Genomic DNA, 26,311 nt, shown 5'->3' with positions numbered 1-26,311 from the left:
TTCTTATCTCGCTTTTTAAGAAAAAAAAAAAAAACTAAATCAATTATAATGATGAGAATGACCATTTTCTTTTACATACTATATCCTTTCACTTTGATAAAAAGGAAACGTTCAAAGAGTAGCAGAATCATGATAATTTAAAAATTAATTATTATTTGCTAATATAAAATCTTATCAGATTTTAATCACAAGCACTGACCATCAAGTTGATTATTTTTTTAATAGATGTGTAAGGCTCTATTTTTAGCATTTTGTCTATGAAATATATAAAAAGCTGGTCAATTGGTGTTAGTGATTAGAAAAATCATTGTGGTTTTGGTTTTAATTGATTCATGGGTCGGACCAGATATTTTTTAAAGTATACCCAGGTTGTATTAAGTAAATAAAATTCTGTACATTTAAAATAGCATAATTCTTTATCAGTCTATGTGATACCATTGTTGCATTATTTTTTTATTTGCGTTTTATTATTCCTTAGAGATATATCGTAGAATTTGTTAAAGTTTTCTTTATTAAAAGCGTAGTAGTATAATATTCCACTCTGTGTAAGTGAATAAGAAGTAAAGAATTCAACTTTCTCTGCTGTCTGCATTTTGGTAGCTGAATTTAGAGTTGTTTTATTGTTTATATTACATTTAAATCTGAATATTTCACTTAATATTTATCATATTAAAACAATTTTTGAAATGAAAATATTGTTAGTAATTAATTATTTATTCATGGCCTACTGTTTATATGTTAGGTGCTTATAAGTTTTGATGATGTCCACTACACTAATGCTCAACTAGGCTGGTTTATAAATATTTTTTTATTATTTTATAAAATGGCTGCTTTGTTTTAATGAAATAGAAGTATGATAAGTTAGGATTTCCGAGATGCATGTTGGAAAGCTTGATTATCATAATGAACGGTAGACTGCTTTTTTTGTATAAGTTCTGAGCCTAGGTTGGACTTTTTTTCTCAGTCAGTTGATATTACACAAAATTGTAGCTAAATACATTGATAGAGTCATTACCATCAAACTGTACAAATACCAAGTGCCTTCTAATTCACGGCACGCATCCAGTTAGCATCTAGATAACATGTGATTATCCAAAAGAAAGGAACCAAATATTAGGAAAAATGAAGGATAGTGAAAAATGGGCATTTTAATTGCAGAGTGATCATGAAACGAAGGAAGCAATTCCACTTTAAGGAGTACTTTAAGCTCCCTCTTCCTAGAAGCACCATCTATCCGGAACATAATCCATCAGAAGACTAGGTATCTTTATTCTGAAGCACATTTGGTACTCCTACCGTGGTTAATGCATTACAACTGATCAGTGGTTTTTATTCATAACTGATCATTGATTTTCCATTGAGAAGTTCGAAATATTTGTTAGAAAAAATTTATTTTCTTTCAGGCATTTGAGAATAGACGTAGGCTTATTTAATGAAACCCCTTGCCAAACCCCACAATTGTCTGGAATATGGAAGTATTTCAGTGAACCCTAAATTTTCAGCCAGACCCCTCTCGTTATTAAATATGTTTTCTGTACTTTAAATATTTTTTTTTTAAGTTGCGACTTGCGTAGATATGCCAAGTATTATGGAAGCAGCTGGGTTATAAGGGATGCTGTTCATCAATTTTCACAATATTGTGATGATCACACACACGCGCGCGCGCGCACACAAGAGGTTTGTTCAGAAAATGACCGAACATTTATAATTACGCGCCAACAGAGATATTTAGTGTCGTGCGGTTGGCAGCATTGTGTTCCGCATAACCTGCTCTGTAACCATGTGTTTTTGGATTTTTGCTATTTCGTTTAGTTTTTGTGTCATAATTATTTGAGTACATCGTGTTAGTAGCGATTTTTCTAATGTGCTACGTTTTTTCTAATGTGTTTTACGTTGTGAGCAACGTCACAACGTAAAACTTAGCGTGAAACTGGGGAAAACTTTCACAGAAACGTTTCAGCTTTTGAAACAAGCTTACGGAGATGATGTTCTGGGTCGTTCGCAACGTTACGAGTGGTTTTCACGATTTAAAATTGGTCGTCAGTCAGTTGAAGATGACCCTCGACCAGGAAGGCCTTCGACTTCAACTGATGACACCCGCCTTCAGAAAATCAACGATCTGGTGCGTGCAAATTACCGATTGACTTTGAGAACTTGCAGAAGAAGTCAGCATCTTAATTGGATCATGCCATGACAGTTTGGCTGAAAAATTGAACATGCATCGAGTTGCAGCAAAGTTTTTCCCTCGTCCGACTGAACAGCCGAAAGAACATCGAGTGGACTTTTGTCGGTAACTTTTTGAACAAGCCAATGATGATGAAAATTCATGCAAAGAATCATAACGGGAGACGAAAGCTAGGTTTACGGCTACGACATTGAGACAAAAGTTCTATCACTATGGATTAGCAAAGAATCTCCACGTCCCAAGAAAGCACGTCAGTCTCGATCCAGTCTCAAAGTGATACTTTTTTCGATTTTAATGGAATTGTGCATTTTGAATTCTTGCCTCAAGGTGGAACAGTGAACCACGGAGTGCTGCAAGGCGTTTTACAACGGTTACGTGAAAAAATCCGCAAAAAGAGACCAGAATTGCGGCGAGACAACTCAGGTTCCCTTACCACGACAATGCGCCCGCACACTCAGCTTTGTCACTTTGCTAATTGTGTTCCAAAATCAGATGATTGTCCTCTCTCAGCCTCCCTACTGTCAGACTTGGTTCCTTGCGATATTTTCATATTTACGAAATTAAAATCAGTGATGAAAGTTCGCCGTTTTGAGACTGTTGATGATAGTAAAGAAAATTCGTCACGGGCCATAAAGGCTATTTCAAATGAAGCTATCCAGGACTGCTTCGCGAAGTGGAAACACCGCTGGGAAAAGTATGTGAATAGGGGAAGGCAGTACTTTGAAGAGTAGAAGGACCAATAATCTGTACAATTAATTAAAATTTAAAAAATAAAGTTCGGTTATTTTTTGAACAGACTTTGTGTAAATATATATATATATATATTAATTAGTTTTAAAATCTTTATAAAACATTTGTGGAAAGCATATAATATCAGTAAATTATAAATAATAAACTTTATTTAAAAATGAGTTCTGAAATGATTAAGTTATTTTTTTTTTTATTTCTTGAACTCCATGACATCTATCATTTCATTCATCTCATCTTAGTTAAAAGGCTTTTATTTGTCTGAGGTTGTAAAAGAAATAATAAACATTGTTGCAATTTTAATTTTGAAGAGAATTTTACTGTTTTGTCTTTATGTATGAAATTCAAATGACTAACTTATTTACATCATGATGTTTTCAATATTGCATTTAATAAAATGTTTACCAGGTCTTATTTTATTTTATCTGTTGAGCTAATTCTGAAAGGATGAATTCATCCTGAATTAAGTTGTTTGTCAGCAATTTCTTTTGCTATTCATTCATCCATTAAATAGATAGTAATTCATTGAGTTTAATCGGGTTTATAAAACACCCAATTTATATGCCTGAATATCATCAGTAGTGTATTAAAGCCTACTTTATGTATAATGTATATACATTGATACATTGTTATATTTTATTTTTATATCTAGTTTGTTAAAGAAAAACTTTATCGTAAGAAATGTTCAATAAAAAAAAAATGTAGGAATACCACCAGCCTTTCATTATAATATTTTTATTTTTATTAAAATTAATGATCTCTATTTTTTTATTTTTTTTAGGAAAATTAGAATGCCTGAGGAGCTGAAGGATTCAGGAGATGTGCCGGCATCTCCTGCAAAAAAAGGATATGCAACTTCAAAAGGAGGAAAAATGGTGACGGCTAGAGTAAACCTGTTGGATGGTTCTACATTAGATGTTAATGTTGACGTAAGTACACATCAGTCTTTTAATATTTTTCTATTATTCTTTTGTTTTATGTTGTATTCAAACTTATGAATTTAACATGAAGTAATTTATCTAGTTATTAAATGCGCTTTGTTATTCCTTTATGAATTTATTATTAGGACAAAAAAGTCCCAAAAAAGAAAAGAGGTTAGTTTATACGGTAAAAAAAAAGTTGTTTCAAGCGGGAATTCAGACCACTTTTTATCATTTACGTCGGCTGTATTACAATGTTAACATCTGTTTCACAATGATTGACCTCAATGTGTTTCAGTTTATTACTTCGTAAATGGTTTCATTTAATTATTTTATTCTTTGTTCTATTAAAAGTGCCGTCATCATTGATGAAAAATTTTTTTGATGGAGAAGTATTCATGTAGTAAAATTTTGAAAAAATTTCTGCTTGATCCATGTATAACCACTGTTATACATTCTGTTCATTGTAATAACATCACTATTTGGGTTCTTAGTGAGGATTCTTTACCTTTACAGTATCAGTTCTGCACATTTTCTAATAGACTATATTTAAATTATTTCTTAAAATGCAGAGTAAAAACTGTTTAACTTCATCTGCTGAGTTTATTTCTTTACTTATTTTGTCAGTTGTAATTTCATACTGTAGTGCTATGAGTTGGCTTATTTTATGTGGTTGAAATTTCTTTACTTTAAATTTTGTTCATAGCATTGAATTTTACTCTTATGTAACATTTATAAAATAATTACATGATCATTTTGGGTTTTTATTTTAGCATTTAAAAAGTGAAAATATCATTTAATGACTACTTTTCAAATTTTGTAAAGTATACTATTTATTTGTGTCAAATTTAATTTTTTTTTTAAATTGTTTTTGAAAAACTGTTAGTATAGTATAAATATATGATATGTTTTTGCTGTGGCAGTCGGCATTGAAAATTACTTCAAATTAAAAACTAAACTGATCTAAATTTAGTAGATTAAGCATTTTTTAAATTTATGTCCTAATGTTTTCAGCTGCTCTTATGGCTATTGTTAGCAATTGATATTGTGGTTTTGAGACAATGATAGACTAAATGAACAGATATAGTTCAGATTATCATACCTTTTGACCACATTCTAAATTTGCATCTGCCTCCTTACTCAAAAATACCTACTAGCAATGAAACACAAGCTGATGTCAGGTTGAGAAAAATAGCATAGTCACTAATGTTTTTTGTTGAATGGGATACATTATTTATTTGAAAAATTTATTAAATTTGATGTGATTCGTTATTTAATATGTACATAGCTTAAAAAATAATTCATGTGTCTTTATCTATTAGAAAAAAACAAGCAATTAATGTATTTTACATTACAAATTAAACTTGTCACTTGAGAAACATTATTATTAACTCTCCTTAATGGGTGAAAGCGCAGAACTCATTGGCAAAGTCCGTGATAAAAAAAGTCTTTTTTTTGGTTCAATTTTTTTCTAATTTTTAAAAGAAATTTATGCTCAAAATATCAGTTGTGATAAATTTTTTTAAATTTCATTAGTACTACGATAGCAATTTCTTGTTAATGCAGATTTCACCACTCCTTTTTCTGTCATTATTAACACATGAGCTACTTGTACGAAATCAAGCAAATTATGTAAATCAAGTAAATCAGTCTTTTTCCCAACCGTTTGATACTAAAGTACCAAATTATAATTCTATAATAAAATTTTCATTAACTTTCATAAAAATTAATACAGGTAATTCCAAATTGCACGGCAATCTCTCGCGTGATGATTCTATAGACAAAAATAAAAAAAAATGTTCATATAAACATAGGTCAGAAAACTGTTCATTAGCGAGTTTCGGCTCACGAAACATTTAGCTCCAATTTCTGCTCCCTCTGTGAAATTAAACCGTACTAAAATTCTTGGATTACAAATCGAGGGGTAAATTTGGTACTTCCTTGTGGTTTTTATCTAAAAAATTGAATAAAGTGGTTCCAGATCTCACTTACATTTTAAGAAAAACAGGATAAAACACAAAAATATTTTGTCGGGAAGTAGACTTTTTTAAGTTTGGAGTAAAATAACTTTATTTATTTACCATTAAACAATAAAAATTTCTAGTTAACTTTGTAGAGAATTTAATTCTGAGAAAATTGATGTAAATAAAGTCTTATTAAAGTTAAATGCAAATTTGAGGAGTTAAGCATTCATTAGAAACAAAATACAAACTGGATTGAAAATGTGATAGGATTTTAAACAACAATTTACATACAAATGCTGTTAAAAATTATAAAAATAAATTTGAGACATCCTTCTAAAACAAATTAAAAATTTTTATTTTTTCATAGCTTTGCAATAACAGCTTATCAGTAATTAAGTTTAGTGTCTAGCATTTGAATATTTATTTCATCGGTGCTTGTGCTATTATTGTTCGGTCAGTCATTCACACAGTGTCTGATAGTGCAAATTTGTTTTCATTTGGAGAGTTGACGGACATGTTAATTTATATGAATTATTTATGTAAAGTAAGTAAAAATGGATTTGCTACTGTCCATAAATACCGGAAAATTATCCAGATCAAAGACTACTGGATCGTAAAACATTTGGGGCTTTGGAGGGGCGAGTTCGAGAAACAGGGTATACTTAAAACCACAACGATTTGATGCTGGTCGTATACGTTTTGTGAGAAATGCCAACGCTGAAGAAGCAATATTGAAGGTGGTACAATTATTTCCCATTTTAAACACCAGAAGGCTGTCACATCGCTTTCATGTTTCACAATCAAGTGTGTGGTGACGTTGTGGGTACAACAATTGTTATACCCATTCCATACAACACGTGTAAAAGAGTTATTAACACCTAATTTTGATAAACGGATGAAATTCTGTCGATGGTTAATTAGAAAATGTGAACATTATCCCGATTTCCTAAGAATATTTTAATTACTGATGAATCAGGTTATACAAGAAATGGCATTGTAAATTATTGAAACACTTACACTTTGGGCAGAAGAAAATCCCCTTGAGACTGCAACAAGTCATTTCCAACGCACTTTTTCGTTTAATATGTGATGTGGTCTTCTTGGTGATAATCTCATAGACTCTTTTTCTGACAAAGCTCAATGGAGAGTGGTACTTGCATCTTTCGCAAACAAACTTGATGGAACTCTTGGAAGATATTCCACTTGCAGATGGATTTGAACCTGAGAACCTTCAACTTCAAAAATCAGCTGTTAAACAAGTGATTTGCAGTGACGAGTTTTACCACTGGACCAGCCTGGTGGGCTTATTAAAATATTAAACCAGTAATCATTAAGCTGTTAACCTTAATTATATGAACTTAAAATGAATTTTTATCAATTGTTATAATAATGTTTTTACTAAGTTTAAAATAATTGGACAGTATTATCTTCGAGAATAACTAAAACATTAAATATAAAAATGTAATAAATAAACTTCAACTTAACCTTAAAACATTTATTTAATTTTCTTTTAAGTAACCGACATCACATATAGTATAAGGAATTTGCCGAGCAATTAAATATAAGGCAGGAATTGCACATGAAACTTTGTCCTCTGGGGCGGATTGTGTTAAAATAAATCTGTGCTCAAAACCTGAATAAAGTTGCTACGAATAATATGCAATATGTTACAATGATTAAAGGTTATACTGGTGGCCCCAGATAAACCGAACCGGACATGGGAGAGCAGAAACCGAAAAGCATTGTATTTAACATATCAACAAACAATAACATTTTGAATGCCATGCAGCGAGCTGTGGCTTATATTGACCTTGACCTTGTACAGCAAGAGAGGAAAATCAGAGGAGGGAGATACGACTTGTAGTTGTGAAGGAAACACAGTTGTGATAAAGCCAACTATCAGTGTGCATATGCACATGAATATGCCGCTGACAAAGGATGCCAGAATATTCATCTTCAAGGAATATTATGCACAGGACGGATTGATCGCAGATTGACAGATTGATTAAGAAAGGAGTGCAAGAAAAATTCTGTGCAGGGTTTAACAGTGAACTACCCGTCAAGTCATCCAGTCACGAACTCGTAAAGAAGTAAACTCATAGCGAATTGGATCTGTGCTTGATAAGAAGTATCATTATCCACCTGTGAAAAGGACCGAGGTGCAGAAGGAAGGAATTCGGCAGTGAATAACATGTCAGCGCATCCTGAACTTTAAGGCATACAAGATTATGGCTTTAGAAGAGTTAAAGCCTACAGACCATGATAAACATATGTGGTATTGCGCACGGCTACTTCAGGAAATCGAAAGTGGTTTACTCGATCCTAACCTCTACTTCATGACAGACGAAGCGTGATTGCACCTCAGTGACTACGTTAATTCACGATATTGGTCTGTCCAAAACCCATGACAATTTTTCAAGCCACTGCTGCATGATATAAAAATTGGAGTGATATAAAATTGATATAAAATTTTTTGCGTTGTGTCAGGGATGAAAATCATTGGACCCATTTTCTTAAGAGACAGTAGACACGGCATGCTACATTACCAATATCTTCTAGCCCTTCGTAGAGCAACTGATGCCAGATGAACAACATTTTGCGTATTAGCAGGTCGGTGCTACAGCACATGCTTTCTTGGAAGCAGCGCACTCAGTTTTTACACCTGACAGGACTGTCTTAAAGTATCTATGACTTCCACGGTCGCCTGATCTATCCAGCTGTGACTTCATTTGTGAAGCAACCTGAAGAGCTAGGTTTACTAAAAGAATCCACGTATTCTTGATGCACTACAACAGAATATTTGCAATGGCATCACCAACATCCAACGAGACGAGTTATAGCAAATCAACTCACACTGAATGATTCATCAGGCCAAACTGTGCTGGAACACGGCGGTCAATATTCAAACCTGTAGAGATGCAACCCACATAAGTAGGTTTTTTCTTTCATCTACTTGTATAATTGCCTCACAGTTCATATGTTCATATGTGCTTTTGGTTTATCTTGGGCTACCACGTTCTAGTGCATCATAACTCAATACATCTCCAAAACTGCAACCCAGCACATAAATATTAAGCTAACATTATTTCACAATACATGTGAATTTCTTGATGTAATTACTATTATTTATTATTCTTGTAAATAAGACTAATAATTTAAAAGATACACAATCAAATTCATCAATATTGAAAGGTAGATGTATGGTTGTAGTGCAGGCGGTATCTGTTTTAAAATGGGCATGTTTGGACTTATTCTATAATACTGCTAATTTTTGCTTTAATGCTTCCGGAATATCAGAAATGACTATATTTCGTTATGCGCCAGTAAAAAGGTATGCTTAAATTTTTATTAAACAAAATGTAAAAATATCGCAAAAATATAAATTTTTTACTTCTCTAGGTAAGTCTATATCTGCTCATTTTAGAGAAAAGATCGAGAAAGAAAAACTTTTTTTATTAAAATTTACACACAATATCGGTTTTAAATCGAAAAATACGTTATTATTCATGCAAAAATAGCAATAACTGTCAAAAAAAAGAAAAAAAAAAAGGTTTTTGGGAATTTTTTTTTAGTACTTATACATAGGACTTTCTGATTTTTCCTCAAAGAACCTTTTAATATGACAAAGTGACACGCCAAATTTCAACAAAATCGGTGTGACAGTTTTTGCTCAATAATTTTGCAATCCTGATTTTTAAAAAAAATGCGGTTTTTCCAAATTGTGTGGTGCCTGAAATAAAGTCTCTAGATACTTGAAAATTTAATCACATATACAAAAGCAGTCAAACTTTCAAATGCATTTTGAAAAATTTACATCAGTTAATTAAGAGAACCTAGGGAATTTTTCAAACATGCAATCTTTTTGCTTTTAAACAAATTGAATATCTTTACGACTTTTTATCTACATTAATTTTAAAAAGCACATCTCAGTTCCCCCTGAGGGAGAAGAAAACCTGCCTCGCAGCGTGTCTGATCGCTACACCTTCCGCTCCATTCTTAGCCATGAGTGGTTTAATCGCAGGACATCTTCTTGCCCTCAAACCGATCACATCCCACAGTTATCAGTCCGGCCTCCTGAGATGCCACCAATGCAGATGCCCCAAGAGATATCCACATTGTAAATTCCGCCGTAGTCAAGTTTGCTTTCAAAGAAGACATCAGACACCTAACTCTAACACGTAGCCCTCAGGAACTAAGTTAAAAGCCTACACATGAAAGATCAAAGACCCTTCGCCTAACTCTACAAATTCTATCACCACCTACAACCATAAGTACCCACTTTACAAACGATTGCAGTAAAATGTTTTTCGCCACAACAGCATAACAAATTCAGCCAGAAATTTTATTGCCACGACGGCATATTCTTATAATTAATGATTTGAGTGCTACCAGCGAGAATAAATATCCCAGAGGACCTCAGGTGTGGTCCGTTCAGGAGCTGAGTATAACCTTTAGTCTCCCACTTCAGCTCCAACTTTCAGGACCGCTAGGATTTGCAGCTAGGTTGATTGCAATCAACATTTAACTTATTTGCCCCATTAATAAGTGTGCACTCCAATTCAACAAAACACCATACTGAGTTAGTAAAAATCACACTTTCGGGCACGACCCCCCATTGAAACTTGAAACTACCCTAACCGAGGCACGATTTCAAGCATGCCTACTTCTGGCCAATCCAACTGCCCAAGCGGAACTCTAGCCATCCGGGATACTAACCATGACACAGTAGTCTTAGATGCCAGTGCAGATTATGAGGAGAAGTAAGCTAGTCAAAAATTTGTTGTGGAATCACAGCGGTAGAAACTGCAAGGAGATTAAAAACTCTACCAGGTCTCTCAACTATTAAACTACAGCACTCAGTCGAAGACTGAAACTAACTCAGCTAAAAGCGTATTCGAGTTTAACTTATCCATTTATCTCTTTAAATTTTCTTACTTACTAACCTTTTTTAGATTTCTAACATTCCACGCTCCAACTCATAGAATGCTATGTTTTTAAATTTTCTGGTGACCTCTTTCTTAGTAGTCCCCACCCGGTGATCTGAATGGGGGACTAGTTTACCTTTGGAAAATTTTACCATGGAACGTGCCTCTATCTTTGCTACATGTACATGCAGAGAGCTACATTTTCTTGGTAAAAAATATAGTTGTAGTTTTCCATTGCTTTCAGCTGCACAGCATTTAGAAGACTAACATTGATGTGGTCGTTTAAGTATTCCTGACCTGTGCCCTTAATAACTACTGAAAAAGATGCTGCCCTCTTTCAGGAATCTTTCTTTAGTTTGGTTCTCAAACAGATACCACTCCAATATGGTTGCACCTTTGGTCCAGCTATTCTGTATCACTGAGCACTCCAGCCACCTTACCATCAGTAAGGTCTCATGATTCATACAGGAATACCATCAGGGTATTTTTATAATGTGTTGGTTTCATCCGCTTTTAGGAATGGTTCCCCATTACAAGGGCAAGAGGATTCCCTGCCTTCTACTGCTCTTCCGCTTACCATAGAGGCTGTTGTTATTTGTAGAAGGGATCTCCTTGTTTCAGGAAATTCTCGGCCTCAATTTTTGTTTTCCGCTTACTCTTAATACCGTAAGCAGTATGTGTAATCATTACCATGGGTAGGTGAAGGTCAAGAATTTCCTTCCTCAAAATCAGGACCACATTTTCTCACACATACAGTAATTTAGAGAGGGTTTAATAACTTTATATTTATTAATAGATTTAATATTACCTGGCTAATAATTTTGAAATCCAACTGGAGATGGATTTCATCTAGTGGCGTGAAAATTATTTCATCAATTTTTTGCAATAACTCATTTTTTTGATCAATTTTCAAAACTACAATGTTATTTTGTTAATGATGTGACTTAAATATTTTAGCCATTATAAAACAGATTATAAAATTAATGATTATTGAAATTCTGAAGATTAAAAAATTGGTATGATTGGTATTGTGAGTCTGTTTACATCATAATTTTATATTTATTAGAGAAAAAGTTTGTAAAATGTTCACCAGATTGTTACTCACAGATTTGTTACAGATGTTACAGATAATTACTTACTTGTACGAAATAAAGGAAGTAATGTGATCATGAAACATTTTTTTTTTTTAATTTCAATGGAAATATACATTTTGACCATTCCAGAATCTATTTTGACTAGTTTCAAAGTGACGTTTGTATATACATACGTACGTATGTATCTCACATGACTCAAAAATTATTAGCCGTAGAATGTTGAAATGTTGGATTTAGGACTGCTGTAACATCAAGTTGTGCACCTCCCCTTTTGACTGCAATTGACTAGACCAAAAATGTCCAAAAAAAAGCCTAAAATCCAGAAAATTTGGATTTTGAACTTTTTCTTAACAGCAGTAATAAGCCCTCATTAAGAGCTTTTCAATGAGATATCATAAGTGGTACTTATTTTCATTGGTTCCAAAGTTATAACCAAATGAAATTGTAATTAAGGAAATATTTGGACTTACAAGGGGGAGGCACATAGGTTTGAATCAGACTTCATCTCCTTTTTTTTCTAATTTAAATTTGTTGATTTATTAATAATTATTACCTTCTGATTGTATAAAACATTTCAAATAATAATTATTCAATAATAACAGACAAAAAAATATCTAAAAGTTATTATTGAAATAAAATTTTATATACTTTTGATTTTAAAAAGAAATCTATGTGTATGTAATTTAATAGGTGTACAAAGGAAGTCATGTGATATCCACATCAGAGTTTTATATATATAATTGGAAAATGAAAAACCCGTACATTTTTTGTTACTCTTTGTAACAATAATTTTAAATTAAAATTAAAAGGAGAATTGTAAAAGTATTTTTTACTGTTGTTTATTTTTTTCTAATATTAGTTTTATTATTTTAATTTTATTGTATTAGTAATGAAAGTTGATGTTCATAATGTAGAAATGAAATTTTATTTTGTAATTAATTTAAAAAAAATTTAAAACAGTTGAAATTACATACCTAATATTTGGTTACCATACTGAAAAGAATGTTTAGTTTAGTTATTAGTTTTTGGCGGTATTCCAGAAGTTTTCTCCTTTTAATATTCAGTGATCTTAACTTATAAACTGTGATAGTTTATAAAATGTTTGCCAATAAAGTGGTATTATTATGTGATTTGTGTGTATGTTTTCATAAATGGTGAACATAAATAAATTTCAGTTATACAATATCAATAAAAAAAATTGGACTTGGTAAAATGGAATAAAACAAGTATGTAATTTATTTTAAGATAGTAAACAAAAATTCTGCTTGAAATTGTATTTTATTGAATTGAACTGATTTAAATAAAATGGAAACAGGATACAAAATGTTTTGAGTTGGTACATAGGAGCCCCTACCAAATTTCAATGATTTTCTGGCTCTCTGATTCCCAGAATCCTCAGAATGGAGAACCTAATAAGATCAGACCTGTATCCACTGAACTAATAATGGGGAAGAAGGCATCCGGGATAAGGCAAGGGGTTGGTGGATAAGTAAGGACTGTCCATCCTGATGGGTAGATAAAGTTTATAGTCTTACTCAAGATCTACACAGAAATTAACAGACATTTCTGATTGTTAATTTAATTCTTGTTTTACGTGCTTTTAAATCTAGTATTTATCGAATTCCTTGTATACCACCTGCTGATCCAAAATGTAATTTGTACTAATCATGCTTCTATCTTTCAAAAAATAGTTTGTAAAACCTCTAAGTATGGCATAGGTACAGCATGACTTGTATTTTTCTAGTGTGACTTACATTGTGTCAATATGCGTATATAATCGTGGTTAATTGGTTTTGCCACACTTAAAGTGGCGGTTTCCTCTACAGACTGCTTTCTGTTGCACTCAGATACCTGTAAACTATTTGTTGCTTTATTTTACAATCTTTTAGAAACAGTTAAAGCTCATGTTCCTCTCCAACAGGAACTCATGTTCCTCTATTAGTTATGTGAAATAACTGTAGTTGAAAACTGAGTTTTTGTGCTGGAAAGTTACTTGAAAGTTATTTTTTTTTTAAATTTTAAACAAATTGAGGAGCTACAACAATTCCTCAAAGAATTCAAAATAAAAATTGATAATAGTAGAAAGAGAAGGAAAACATAAGGATCCCTAATGAAGATGTTTACAGTAAACGAGATGAATTTAAATGTAAGTCGAGCAGTCAAAATTACATAACTGTTTGAGGGTTAAGGTCCAAACTGTTAATTATACAGATTGAGGATTTTCCAGTAAGCGAGTTCCTTATACATGCTTTTACATAGCTGCAAGAAAAAAGAGCTTGGATGGGAGTAACTATTTATTTATTGTATTATTCTGTATATAGAAGTTCACTGCAGTTATTTTAAGTGGCAAAATACAACAATACTAACATTTAAATAATATAAATTATTTATAATTATATAATTAATGAATATAAAAAAATCTGTAAGTGCATCATAAATGAAACTTACCACTATGGCTGAGAAAGGGCAAGATGAGAAAAATTCAGTTAAGAAAGAGAATTACCACTTATCCTCTGAAAAATTCTCTAGTTTACAATACATATGGTTGTTCAGTAATTTTTTAAAGTTTTGGAAACTTGCAATTCTGAGTAGCGGCCGTGTAAACATTTGAGAAGTAAGAATTCTCTTCATTACCCTTATGGATTCATATATTACAGATTCATTAAAAATGAGTTTTATGCCGCCTTTATGAGTTTTCCTTGTTTTGTCACAGGGGTATTTAATATTTTCCCAGACTGCTCTGCTTATATTTAATGAAGAAGATATGCTGAAGTATAAAAGTCACTTGTAATATTCATTATAAAATGCATTTTTTTACTGCTTAACAGCACATTTAATGGTATTTGTAATCTTTATACAATTTTTTATAATTTGATAGAAGTTGTGGATACTACTAAGTTATTAAAATACAAATCCATAACCCTTTGTTTCAAGAGTTGGATATATCACACTTATGTTTAAGGTTTATTATTTTTTACAGTTCACATCAGTTACTGGGAAAGATAGTTCAAAATATTTGAGAAAAAATACGCTAAATTGATTTTCGTTTTGTACTATTTTGCACATAAAAGGAGTCTAATACCAAATCTTTCTAAAGTTAACACATTATTACTTTTGTTAATAAGATATTTATTAAAATTTATAACTTAAAGAGTTAACTGTTATAAAAAATTTGGCATTAAAAGAAAATATAATACCTTCATGATATAATATGGGTTTAGGATATATATCTGAGCGGTATGTAGGTATGGTTAGGTCAAAGTTAGTAATCACTTGGTCAGTACTAGTTGAGGATATATTTGTAATTTTGTTAGGAAGTAAAACTCTACTGAGACTAGATTTTTTTTTTTATTTGGTAAGGTAAATTTCACTTGTTTTCTGTGTTGTGCATTGTTTGGATGTAATAACATGTTGCTTTTACCTCGATACTTTACAGTTTTTAGTAGCTGCTCTGTGTGGTACCAATTATAGTAGTGGCTGAAATTATATATTTCAATTTTCATTATCTTTTTTTTTAAAAAAAATAACAAATCGGGATACTGTGGACATTTTTTTTATATTTTACTTTCTTGCCTACTGTAGTTAGAATTGCTATATTAAAGGGGAAATAATCGTGGTAATGTCAAAAATTGGGTATCAGGTTTGTACAAATTACTATGTTTTTAGGGTTGAACTAGTTCATTTAGAGCAAAAACATATGTACTCGTATGTGTGTATATGTGTCTCACTGCTTTTGACCTTATATCTCAGGATTGATCGAACAAATTTGCCTAAGATTTGGCTATAGTATTTCTATGTTTGGGGGGATTCATCAAATATTTTTTTCAAAATTTGTTAAGGGGATGGGGGATATAGCAAAAAATATCATTTTTAAAAATCTTTCAAAAAATCAACCCACACCTCTTAAAATTGAAATGCATATTTTTTGTTCTTTTGTCCTAACTCCCTTCAGTTTAAATATTATTCAAACATTTTTACTTAATCTAATATCTTAAGTGTAACCTATATTTGAAATTTTTTCTTAAGATTTATTCATCAGCTCTAAAATATATACAAATTTTTTCCTCTTCTTAACTCTTTTAATATTAAATAAACTCTTTTTATTCTTAAATAATTTTTTTTCATCTCTTAAAGGACTGTTAAAATTAAAGTAGCTGTAAGACCTGTATTATATATATTCCAGGCCCAAAATGAGAAGCATTTCTTTTCATTGTTGTCATACTTAATTTTTCCAGTCTTTTTAAACAATCCACTTTTAAATTAATTTTTTTGTTAGGAATCAATTCTTTGTTCATAAATTTTTCCCAAATTTTCCCACGGATTAAGGAAGCCTATAAAATAAAAAAAAATTAATCAGAATTTAGGAATTTTGATGCTTAAATCTTATTTTGGTAATCATGTCTTGATCGGCGAAGCTGGGACAGTTATGTAATATTTGCCAGTTTATTTTTATTACATATGTTAACTTTCTTGGTTTTTTTTGTGAAAAAACTAATTTTTTAGAAATGTTTATTTGATGGCTTGATTTTTACTTCCGTTAGAGACTGTTTTTGCAAGAAATTATGTACAATCCTTGATCTTATTCAAACTTAAAAGTAAAATATTTGTTGATGGAAATTTTTGGAAATGTTTTATAGGAAAAGGTTTTTAGAATAAAAACTAAAACTGTACCAAAATATAAATAATAATAATTTTTTGATCTATTATTGAAAAAATTTTTGGAAATATAATAATGCCTTGAAATTTTTGTTTTAAAATAAGTAATATTTATGTAACAGTTTTATTGTAATGTAATGTAACAGAAAATCTTTTGATGAGGGTCAGTAGTTTTGTTGAAAGTAATCTTATTTATTAAGAAATATTATTACCATGCTTGGTATTTTATACAACATTATAATTAGAACTTATCCTTCTACCAGCACTGTATTGGAATAACCCATATGGATTGTGAAACTTTTTTTTTATCTTCAATCTCTGGACCATCATTATCAGTCTGTTTTCAGTAACATAAGTTTTTGCTGTAATCTTGGCGTTGTATTCAAGCATTACCCATAACATTAATCAAATAATTTTTTGTTACTTTTTTTAGTAACTATTTATGAAAAAATAAATTTTAATGAATCTTTATAAAAAAAAAAGCAAGTGGCATTTAATCTATATTATAAGAATTTAGTGATAATAATTATTTAGATTTTTTGGACAGAGTAAAAAAAACTCAAATTATGATATTAATTTTGAATGGATTTAGGTGGTTAACCTGGCAAAAATTTATGTGATTTAAATAATAGTAATGAACCATAAAACTATGTATAGAATAATATAATATTACGAGGGTTATTCTTTTTTCAAGGTCCGATCGGTCACTAAATTAAAACCTTTCATCATGTTGGAAGGAAAATATTCATCATGTTATAAGTGATGGAAAAATTCTTTCAACATTCAGTTATATTAATTTTTTATAGTTATAAAAATATTAAAACAATTTGTTTGAACGTAATAAAAATTAAATGCACCTGTGTAAAACAATAGTATAATGTGAGTAGAAGTTCTCTTGTTTACAATATTAATAAAAAAAAAAATTACTGTTTATCCTTCTACCTCATATTATAAACAGATCTTTTCCATGGATGCATCCATGAGTGCATGTATCCTAAAAAACTGGAGTACTAGTATTTGACCTATATCTTGGATACTTGAAATGCGATACCAAGAAAGTGTTGATTTCATTTCAAAGAATGATTCATTAATTAAGCATGTTATCAAATTTTTGTAAATTGAGAAATAATAATACTGATACTAAAAAGAATTTCTTTTTTATTTTAATTTTGATGGTTTGGAATACTTATTAATGGAATACCTAAGGTAAAATCACGAACATTAAACATACTAATGTGATGATTTTTTTTTTCATTTCATCATACTTATAGAAATCAAATGTAGAAGTATCCCTAAAGTAAAGAAACGGCACAAAATGATATGCAAAACATAAATTAAAATAACTTGTTTTCTTAGTTAGTGGAAATGTGATTCTGTAAACAGTTATTATGTAGCTTCATCGTTAGTGGTATTGTAGATGGCATTCAGCTTGAATTTGATAGGAGAAACTGTTATTAGCGTGGGATTTTTGTCAAAAGTATAAGGGACCAATCTAATGCAGGTGCCATTAACAACAATACTGTCTATTTAATATTACTAATGAAGTAGTTGCATAATACATGGGTGAATATCTTGAAGTATTATTTCTTATATTTTAAAAAGCGAGTCTTTTTTCTTAAATTATTATTGTTTCATTGTGTCATGATGTGAATTATAATATTATTTCTACCCAGTTAGCAGTACACAGTTAAGTGTGATTTAATATACATTGTAAACATAATAGAATATTTGTCATTAGATAAATTCTGTTTCTCAGGATTTGCTGAAAGTGATAATAAATGAGAATATTAATAGACATGAATCACTCATAATAATCATACTTTGATTCACTGTTAACCATTTCTCACTAATAATGATAAAAATAATAATAATAATAATATTGCCCCATTAGATTATATTTAGACTGGGTAAAGGCATCAAAGATCTTAGTGAAAAATTAGAATTCTTTCCATTTTTCATAATAAAAGACCTCAAATTGTACATCTTATCTTAAGTGAAACTTTTATAATATTTTGTAATAATTAATTGTCCCTTTAAAACCTGAAGCTATCTCAACTCTTGAAAGTTCTTCAGACTCTGTAAATTGAAGAGTGTGAAGTAAGACTGAAATACTGGTGGCTATAGTGGCATTTTATGAACTTTTTTTTATAGATCACTGAAGTTTAACAATGTGATTGTAGTTTTTTGCATCTATTAGTAGCTAATAACAAAGAATCATTGCTATCTAAAAGTATTATTAATTCTTTTATAATAATATTAGATTTTCATAAATGAAAATTTGTGTTAAGTTTTTGTTGTGTGATAAAAACCTCATAAAGTAAACATCCTGGTGATCTTTGTGGCAGAGTGATAGTGTTTATCTTTCATGTGTAAGTTTCTGAGTACAATTCCTGGTTGATCTTGGCTTTCTTCATATGCCGCAAAATTCATCTACCATTCCAAAGTTGTACTTAGGCAGTCTGTTGTTTCTGAAGAAAATAAACTAATAATGTCAGTTATTTTTTCTGCAAATAATCTCTATTTACAATAGCATGAAATTTAATCTTAACACAGGGAAGTTTTTGTTTATTTCTATGTTTTGGCTATATTCTTTGACCACGCCCATTCTTTTAAGTTTGTGTAATGAGTTATTATTGTTCTTTGGTTGTTTGTTAATTATTTGTTAAAATAGTGTTTTTGAAAGTTTATTTCATTTTTTATTACAAAATCTTGTTTTATATTTTTTTTCTGTGTGTCTTGAGTATATAACAATGGACATAACTTCAAAAAAGTGTTTGAAAATTGTTTATTTTCCTGCATATACCAGTATGACAGATAGATTTCTAGTGTGGTTTTGGACTAGTGGCAGTGAATGCTATTTTAAAATAATTAAAGACAAGTATGGCCGTAAAAGAAAAACTACTCCAGCACAGGATCGGTTATTAGTGAATAAAAGTAAATGTAATCCAAAATTATTTGCTGTGAACTTAACTTGAGAATTAGCAGCCAGTGGAACAGATTTACATGTGATAACTGTTAGATGCAGACATCTTGCAAGTGTATGAAAAGCTTATCAGCCAGCTAAAAAGCAGTTTTAAATGCAGCAATGTGCAAAAAAAAGCTTTTTTTGGGCCAAATCATATACTAACTGGAAAAACCTTATGTTTTCTGATGAGTCACATTCTATGTTCAGGAGCAAAGTGTTCCATATATTAGAAATGCATCATATGAAAATATATCATCAGCTCATGTTTGTTTTGGGGTTGTTTCACACTTGAAGACCCTTGTCGTTAGTTCTAATAGAGATGTGTGTTGAAAAGTGATAGAAATATCAAGATTCTGAAGGAAAGGTTGTGGCAACTTCTAAGTAAATTCCCACAAGGCAAGGAAATGTTACTACATGATTTGATGCCGTGCCATGCTACCAAAAAAGTGGAAAATTTTTTTGAAGAATGAAACATTAAGGTGCTCATTTGGCCAGACAACTCCCCAGACTAAACCAATTGAAAATCTTTGGGCAATAGTAAAAAAACAACTCTCAAAAATGAATTTTACTATAAAAATTGACCTCATTAAAGCAATAATATCAGTTTGGTTTCATGATGAAGAAATCAAAGAAATGTGCATTACTCTTATTGAATTGATGCCAAATTGTGTATGAAGTGATTAAGAATAAAGAAGGACATAATAGATAGTCAAAAATTATATAGGTATGATCTTTTTTCCTAAATAAAATTACTTTTTATTAAATAACATCTGTGTTTGGATTAATTTTTAAGATAAATTTTAATTGTTAATTTTTAATCATTTACTGTAGTAATTTTGTGAATGAGCACTGATAACCACACTTTATTGTATGCCCAAAAAAAATATATGTAAACAATTAATGCATTATAATGCTTTGGCAGAAGCTATCAAAAGATTTACCTTAAATTTTTATGTAAAGACACAACCACTGGTTTAAAATTTTCTAACTTGGCTAATTTTATAGAAAAATTAATGATTCTTTCCAAACACCTAGTGATTAATTCAGAAAATATGGTCTAGAGTGTACAGTTTTTATGATTCATCAGTAATTTTTTTTATTGTCCTATAAAAAACTAAATAAATCCAAGTTACATGACATAAAATTGATCAGTTATCTACAAAAAAAGTAGATTAAAAGTAGGTAGAAAAATTTAGAATTACCCTGCAGTTATTTCATGAATAAATATTAGAGAAAATTAAATCTGCTACTAATTTATGTAAATAAAGCACTATTTAAACTGCATAAATTCTATTTTATCAGTAACAAGCAAAGATGATTTATAATTATAATTTTTTTTTATATGTTAAGCAAAGTAAATGTAACAGAGGTCAAGATCAATAATGATGTAAGGATTTCAGGCTGTTTTTTTTTATTGATGGCTGTTTTTAGTGATGAGTTTTGTTCACTTAAAATCATTATTTCATTTATTATTTTGGTTAGTGGTGTATAATTATTAAAAAAAAATATAATTTAAACATAGTTTTTACTCTACTGACGATTATAATCAGTATTACATAAAAACATCTTATCACAGTGCTTTACTAACTGTTTAAACACATCACCATGCTCCAAAAATGATTTTTAAGCCATTAATTATTAGATCTAGGCTAATGATTTTCTCCACACTTACCAACTCCCATACTCTAAATTTGCCTCGTTCAAACATTCAGATCTAATATCTATTGAACATTAAAATTGTGTAAACAGTCAGTATAAATTAGCCATATATTTTTAATTAATAACCTTGAATGTTAGTTATAATTGAAATGAAAGATGAAAGATGAATCTCTGTTGGTGATATCTGTTCAGTTACTCCATAAACATGTCTTATTATTAAAATATTCTTTTGTACGTATAATCTTGATTGCATATTTGATTGAAACTCACAAATTTGTTTGAACTTAACTCTGATTCAGACTTATGTTAGATAGTATTTCAAGAATTTTTCAGTGGGAGTTTTACTCCCACTTTAATCAACAACAATCCTTTTTAATTTTCTTTTCATAATGTAATTTTCCTAAAAAAATAATTAGAATGTACGTTAACCTGTATAAAATTCTTACCAATTTTTTTCTAAAAATCTTTTGATATTTTTACTATTTTTGGGTTATTTGTATTTCAACTATGACAAATATTAAATTAAATCAGCAATTGCAACTCCCTCTTGAGAAGGGGGCGCATTGCTCCCTCCAAACAGTTAGTGCCCCGTTGTGGCTTATTCCTGCTAGCCTATGAAACGTTAGCACCAAAAGGACTTCAGTGGACGGTCTGAAGGAGAATTACATTGGGAGCACGGGTTAAAAAAGCCTAGTCTCCCGCGGTCGGACCCAGAAATGGGTTTGAGAATGATGGATTCGAACGGATATGGAACGCTATACAAAAATCCGTCCATAAAACTAAAAGAAAACTTAAACTCATACCTGACATTAAAATAAACCCTTAAACACGCCCGATTAACAGAATCATACAGCAGCAAGGGACACTGTCCAGGCTGTGCGATTTGAAGGGAGAAATTTGTGAAACTCCCGCCACTTTTGCGTTTCGTTCCATGACAAATATATTTAAAACTACAACAGCCCAACGGGCTGGTCTAGTGATTAACTCATCACGCAAATCATTGATTTCAAAGTCGAGAGTTCTAAGGTTCAAATCCTGGTAAAGGTGGTTACTTTATACAGATTTGAATACTAGATCATGGATACCGTTGTTCTTTGGTGGTTGGGTTTCAATTAACCACACACTTCTCAGGAATGGTCGACCTGAGAAAGACTACAATTCATATACATTAATTACATATCCTCATTCATCCTCCGCAGTAATACCTTACAGTGGTTTCTGAGGCTAAACAGAAAAAGAGAGAGAGGAGCCTTGATAATTATAATGTTATTGTTGTGTGTATTAAAACAGTAAAAGAAAAAAGTACTTTTTATAAAACAAGATGTAGAAAACTGAATGATTTCTGATGACGAGATTTTGTAACATTGCTAAATAATAATTTTAAGTTTCCTTCAGATCTAGATGTAAAAGTGGTACTCATATGATTGAGAATTAGTTTTGACATATTTATGAAAATTCAGAATTTTTACTTGCAAGCCTCTATTTGATGAATTCCAATGTTGATTTTTCATTTTGAAAAAGTTTTACTACTCACCATATCTTTACTTTCATGTCACTTTTAATTTTGTATTACAAGAAAACATTTGGAATTGTGTGTGTGCGCGTGCACACAAAGAGAGAGAGATATGGTTTAAGTTTCATTTTATATATATATATATATATATATATATACAGGTGATTCAAAGAAATGGGAAATTTTGAAAGTTGTGTTGGTAGCAGTGAGCGATAGGTACCACTTGATAAGTGGCCCCAGCCTCTCTAACCTAACCTGCCATTTAGTTGTCATGGATCCTTGGAGCGGTGCGCAACGTGCATTTGCTATCAAAGCGTTTTACAAAAACAATGACAGTGTGGAGGGAGCGCGTAGAGAATTTCGCCGTCATTTTAATCTGGGACGGCACGACCGTGTTCCATCAGCACATGCAATTAAAACATGGATATCTAATTTTGAGGAAACCGGTTCGGCAATGAAAAAGAAACCTTCAGGCCGTGAGCGAACCGTTCGTACACCACAGAATGTTCAACCTTTACAAGATGCTGTCACACGGAGTCCACACCGGTCAATCCGTCGTCTCTCAGCATCTTTACAATTGCATAGTTCAAGTGTTCGAAGAATGTTAGTGAAGGACTTGCAATACCATCCATACAAGTTGCAGATCGTCCAGGAACTGAAACCGAACGATGCAGTTGTGCGAACACAATTCTGTAATGTAATGTAATGTTTCAGAAGATAAACGATAACGAAGAGTTTGTTCACAAACTGCGGATGTCAGACGAAGCGCATTTCCACCTCAGTGGATTTGTTAACAAGCAAAATTTCAGATACTGGGCACAAGAAAATCCTACGCAGCTACACCAGCGTCCGTTGCACAACCAGAAAGTGACCGTGTGGTGTGCTATGTCATCTTACGGTGTTATAGGCCCTTATTTTTTTGAGGATGACAACGATCTTGCGATTACAGTGATGTCGGCTCGTTACGTAGCCATGCTTGAAGCCTTTGTTGTGTAACAACAAAAGAGATTTCCACCGATTCTTAACACAGCCTAGTTTCAACAAGACGCAGCAATGTCACATACTTCATGAATATCGATGGCAGCTGTACGCCGTTTGTTTGGACAATGTGTCATTTCACGAAATGGTGACATTAGATGGCCTCGCAGATCACCTGATCTCTCAGCTTACGATTACTTTTTGTGGGGTCACCTTAAAAGCAAAGTGTTCCACAGTAGACCTGCTACAACGGAAGAACTGAAGGCAAAGATTCGAGAAGCAATTGCAGAAATTCCAGTTGTGATGTTATGTCAAACCATGAACAATTTAACGAAGAGACTTCGTGAGTGTTTATGTAGAAGAGGAGGTCATCTGCAAGATGTTATCTTTAAAAAATAAACTAAAATGTATGTATCCTAAAATGGCAACGTTTGTACAATTACGTGAAATAAAATTCATTTTATAAAAAAATTTTTCATTAACGTTATTTAATTTTTTTAATTTCCCGTTTCTTTGAATCATCCTGTATATAACTAAATCACTAAAACACAATAAACAGAAAAGTTAAACGTACCAAATCAATACCAAGAATCAATTTTCATGGGATGTCATGTCTTCAGTTGTTATTTAATTTTATAATTACATTAAAATCAATTGTTATTGTAAAAAACTTAAAATATAAAAAAATTATTCTTGGTATTGATTTGGTAAGTTTAACTTATCTGCATACTGTGTTTTGGTGGTGGTTAAAGTTTGATTTAATATTGGATTTAATTTAGCACAGTGGTTGATATGTTGAATTATTTGATTTTCAAAAAAATTATATATATAGTTATTAAATTGTATATTTTCAACAAAAAAAAATATATATGTATATATCCTAAATGAAAATTTCTCAGTTAAGTATTTCTATTAAGTATTTTATTTTATAAATCTTCATGTAATGCAGCCATTTTACAATATTATTATATAAAACAAAAATAAACACAAAAAAATAACACAACGTTTTGCTGTTTTCCAGTGTCAAGACAAACTGTCTTGGTTTTGCCGATGACTTGGCACTACTTGTAAATGATATAGATGAAGCTAAATTGCAGTTATTAGAACTTCAAAACATTGCAAATAAAATTAGCCTCAAAATATCATTCTAAATACAGAAATTATTCCCCAAAAACCAACACTATTAAAAGAAATAAACATAAACGGTAATAAAATCAAAATCGTAACCCAATTTAAATACCTCTGAGAAATAACAACAAACAACCTAAACAAAAAAATCTTGATCCAAATAAAAAGAAACAAACTAGCTAAAGCTCAAAAATTTACGTGGTACGCTTACAATAAAAAATGCTTGGCAATAAACTCAAAAAATAAGACACTATTACACAATTGTAAAACCAGAAGCCACTTATTCAACAGAAACACTTCCACCTAAACGAACAGTCAAAGACAGGCAGATTAAAATCGAAAGAAGAATTTGAAGAACCTGCATCAGTAAAAAGTACCAGAAAGACGGGCAGTGGTTGATTGTGCCCAGCAAAGTTCGTGTACAAACAGTTAGAAATCATCACTGATACCATTCGTAAGAGGAGACTAGGATTCTTTGGACATGTCATGAGGATGACATGTTTCAAGACTTGATTCAAGACTTCTGAAACAGCTAGTACAGTACAATCTCGACTCGAAAAACACCAAGACAGGATGCAGATGATCAGAGAAATAAGAGAGGATTTGAAGGAATTTGGTCTTACACCGGAAGACAGATAAAAATAAAAGAAAATAAAATTTTCGCAGATAAAATAAAATTAAACAAGAAAATCAATAACAAAAACACTCATTTCACTGAAGAAAATATTCACAACACGAACATTTTCAAAGAAATGAAGTTAGATAGGGCACAAAGATCAGAATGTATGAAAAAGTACTGAGAGGATCGCAAGGCCTCAAACAGTCCCATCAAAGAGACTTTGATAATGGACTAATTAAAGTGATCTTATACGGTCATAAAAGGTAATAAAATAATAATATATAAGATTGTGAACGTACATTATTTCTGAAGTCTATATTTTGTTAAGCCAATCAGAACCTAGCTGTAGGTGGCCAGTGTGCTGCTCTTAATAAAAAGATTTATAGGCCATTAAAATTAAGCCTTTGATTTTTTCTTGATTTCTTAGTCTCACTTCTCTCTGATGCTCTACACTGTTTACAAAGCACATGAGTAGAAACTTGTTACTGTTACTAAGTTGCTAAGTAACTATAATTGGTTATGACCTTGATCTAAACCCAAGAAATTTTACCCAATGAAATTACCACATACGTTTTGAAAATAAATAAATTCCTCAACATGATGAAAACTATTCTAAAAGAATTTTTTTCAAACTTATTTTCATCTAGAATCAGAAAACCTGCTGTTGCCTTGATGTTTGACTGAAAATTAAACATGAAAAAAATCAGCTTCTGAAGAGACTAAATTACAATGTGCTGTAATTTTATGCAATTTTCTCTATTTATTTACATAATTCTAGTATCATAAATTTTACCATATTAACAAAATTTGTTACCATTTAAAAGAAACATTTGTTATCTAAATATATTTGGTTTGGTGTTAATGCTATTGAATATGATCATTCCATTTCTGTTTTTGAGTTGATTTATTGTCACCCACTTAAGATATGTGAATGCCTAAATTCCTTTTTAAAATGTTA

The 26,311-nt window shown here is 31.0% G+C and overlaps 1 protein-coding gene across 5 annotated transcripts in view; it reads left to right on the top strand.

Annotated features, from left to right (window-relative positions):
- cora (erythrocyte membrane protein band 4.1 like coracle) overlaps positions 1-26,311 on the top strand; it is a 208,161-nt gene that overhangs the window by 89,581 nt on the left and 92,269 nt on the right. For all 5 annotated transcript variants that reach the window (XM_075365229.1, XM_075365232.1, XM_075365231.1 and 2 more), the window contains exon 2: positions 3,714-3,861. In XM_075365229.1, the coding sequence (XP_075221344.1) occupies positions 3,724-3,861 (138 nt within the window). In that variant the 5' untranslated portion in view covers positions 3,714-3,723. The remainder of the gene's footprint in view (positions 1-3,713; positions 3,862-26,311) is intronic.

This window comes from Lycorma delicatula, chromosome 1 (genome assembly GCF_047948215.1).
Source record: "Lycorma delicatula isolate Av1 chromosome 1, ASM4794821v1, whole genome shotgun sequence".
In the NCBI taxonomy this organism is placed as follows: Eukaryota; Metazoa; Arthropoda; class Insecta; order Hemiptera; family Fulgoridae; genus Lycorma; species Lycorma delicatula.
The sequence above is the reverse complement of the archived record's forward strand: the minus strand, read 5'-3'. Positions and strand labels throughout refer to the sequence as shown.